Below are 591 nucleotides of genomic sequence, written 5' to 3'. Positions count from 1 at the left end.
CGGCCCGAGGGCCTGCTGCTGGCCACGCCGCGGGGCTGTGCGGCCACCGAGCCGCCGCGCCTGCTTCTCGCCGACTTCGGCCGAGCGCGCCCGCAGCACCCGGGGAGCCGGGGCGTCCACGCGCTGCCGCTGAGCCGCTTGGTCCACGCATTGCTCTCGGCCTCCTCCACCGCGCGCTGGGGCCCCGCCCCCGGACACGCCCCGGACGCGCGTTGGACTCCGCCCCCGGACACGTCCCGGGATGTGCGCTCGGACACACCTCTGGGCACGCCCCCGGACGCACTCGCGGGCACGTCCCTGGCCGCGGGCCTGGCGCACCTGGCGGCCCAGCTGCTCCGCCGGCGGCCCTCGGCGGCCTTAACTCGAGGCGCGCTGCAGGCTCTGCTCTGGGGACCCGGGCCTTCACTGCGCGCCCACGGGCCACCGCTGGGGTCCTGGCTGCAGGTGCGCCGCGCGCTGCTGGCCCTGCACTTGGCCGAACGGGCAGCGGGCGGGGAGGGGCCGGGCCTGGAGGAGTGGCTGTGCTGTGAATACCTTGCGGAAGCCACCGAGGACGCCCTGATGCGCGCCCTGGAGCTGCTGTGGGACTGA

The 591-nt window shown here is 77.0% G+C and overlaps 1 protein-coding gene across 1 annotated transcript in view; it reads left to right on the top strand.

Moving 5' to 3' along the window:
• The window catches only part of PEAK3 (PEAK family member 3), an 8,526-nt gene extending 7,935 nt beyond the window's left edge, over nt 1–591 (top strand). The window contains exons 3-4 of the mRNA XM_030888293.1: nt 1–155; nt 255–591. Coding sequence (XP_030744153.1) covers nt 1–155; nt 255–591 — 492 coding nt within the window. The remainder of the gene's footprint in view (nt 156–254) is intronic.

This window comes from Echinops telfairi, unplaced genomic scaffold, assembly GCF_000313985.2.
Source record: "Echinops telfairi isolate 266 unplaced genomic scaffold, ASM31398v2 ScPeMD7_7459;HRSCAF=8497, whole genome shotgun sequence".
NCBI classification, from domain to species: Eukaryota; Metazoa; Chordata; class Mammalia; order Afrosoricida; family Tenrecidae; genus Echinops; species Echinops telfairi.
This window is presented reverse-complemented; position numbering and strand designations above follow the sequence as displayed.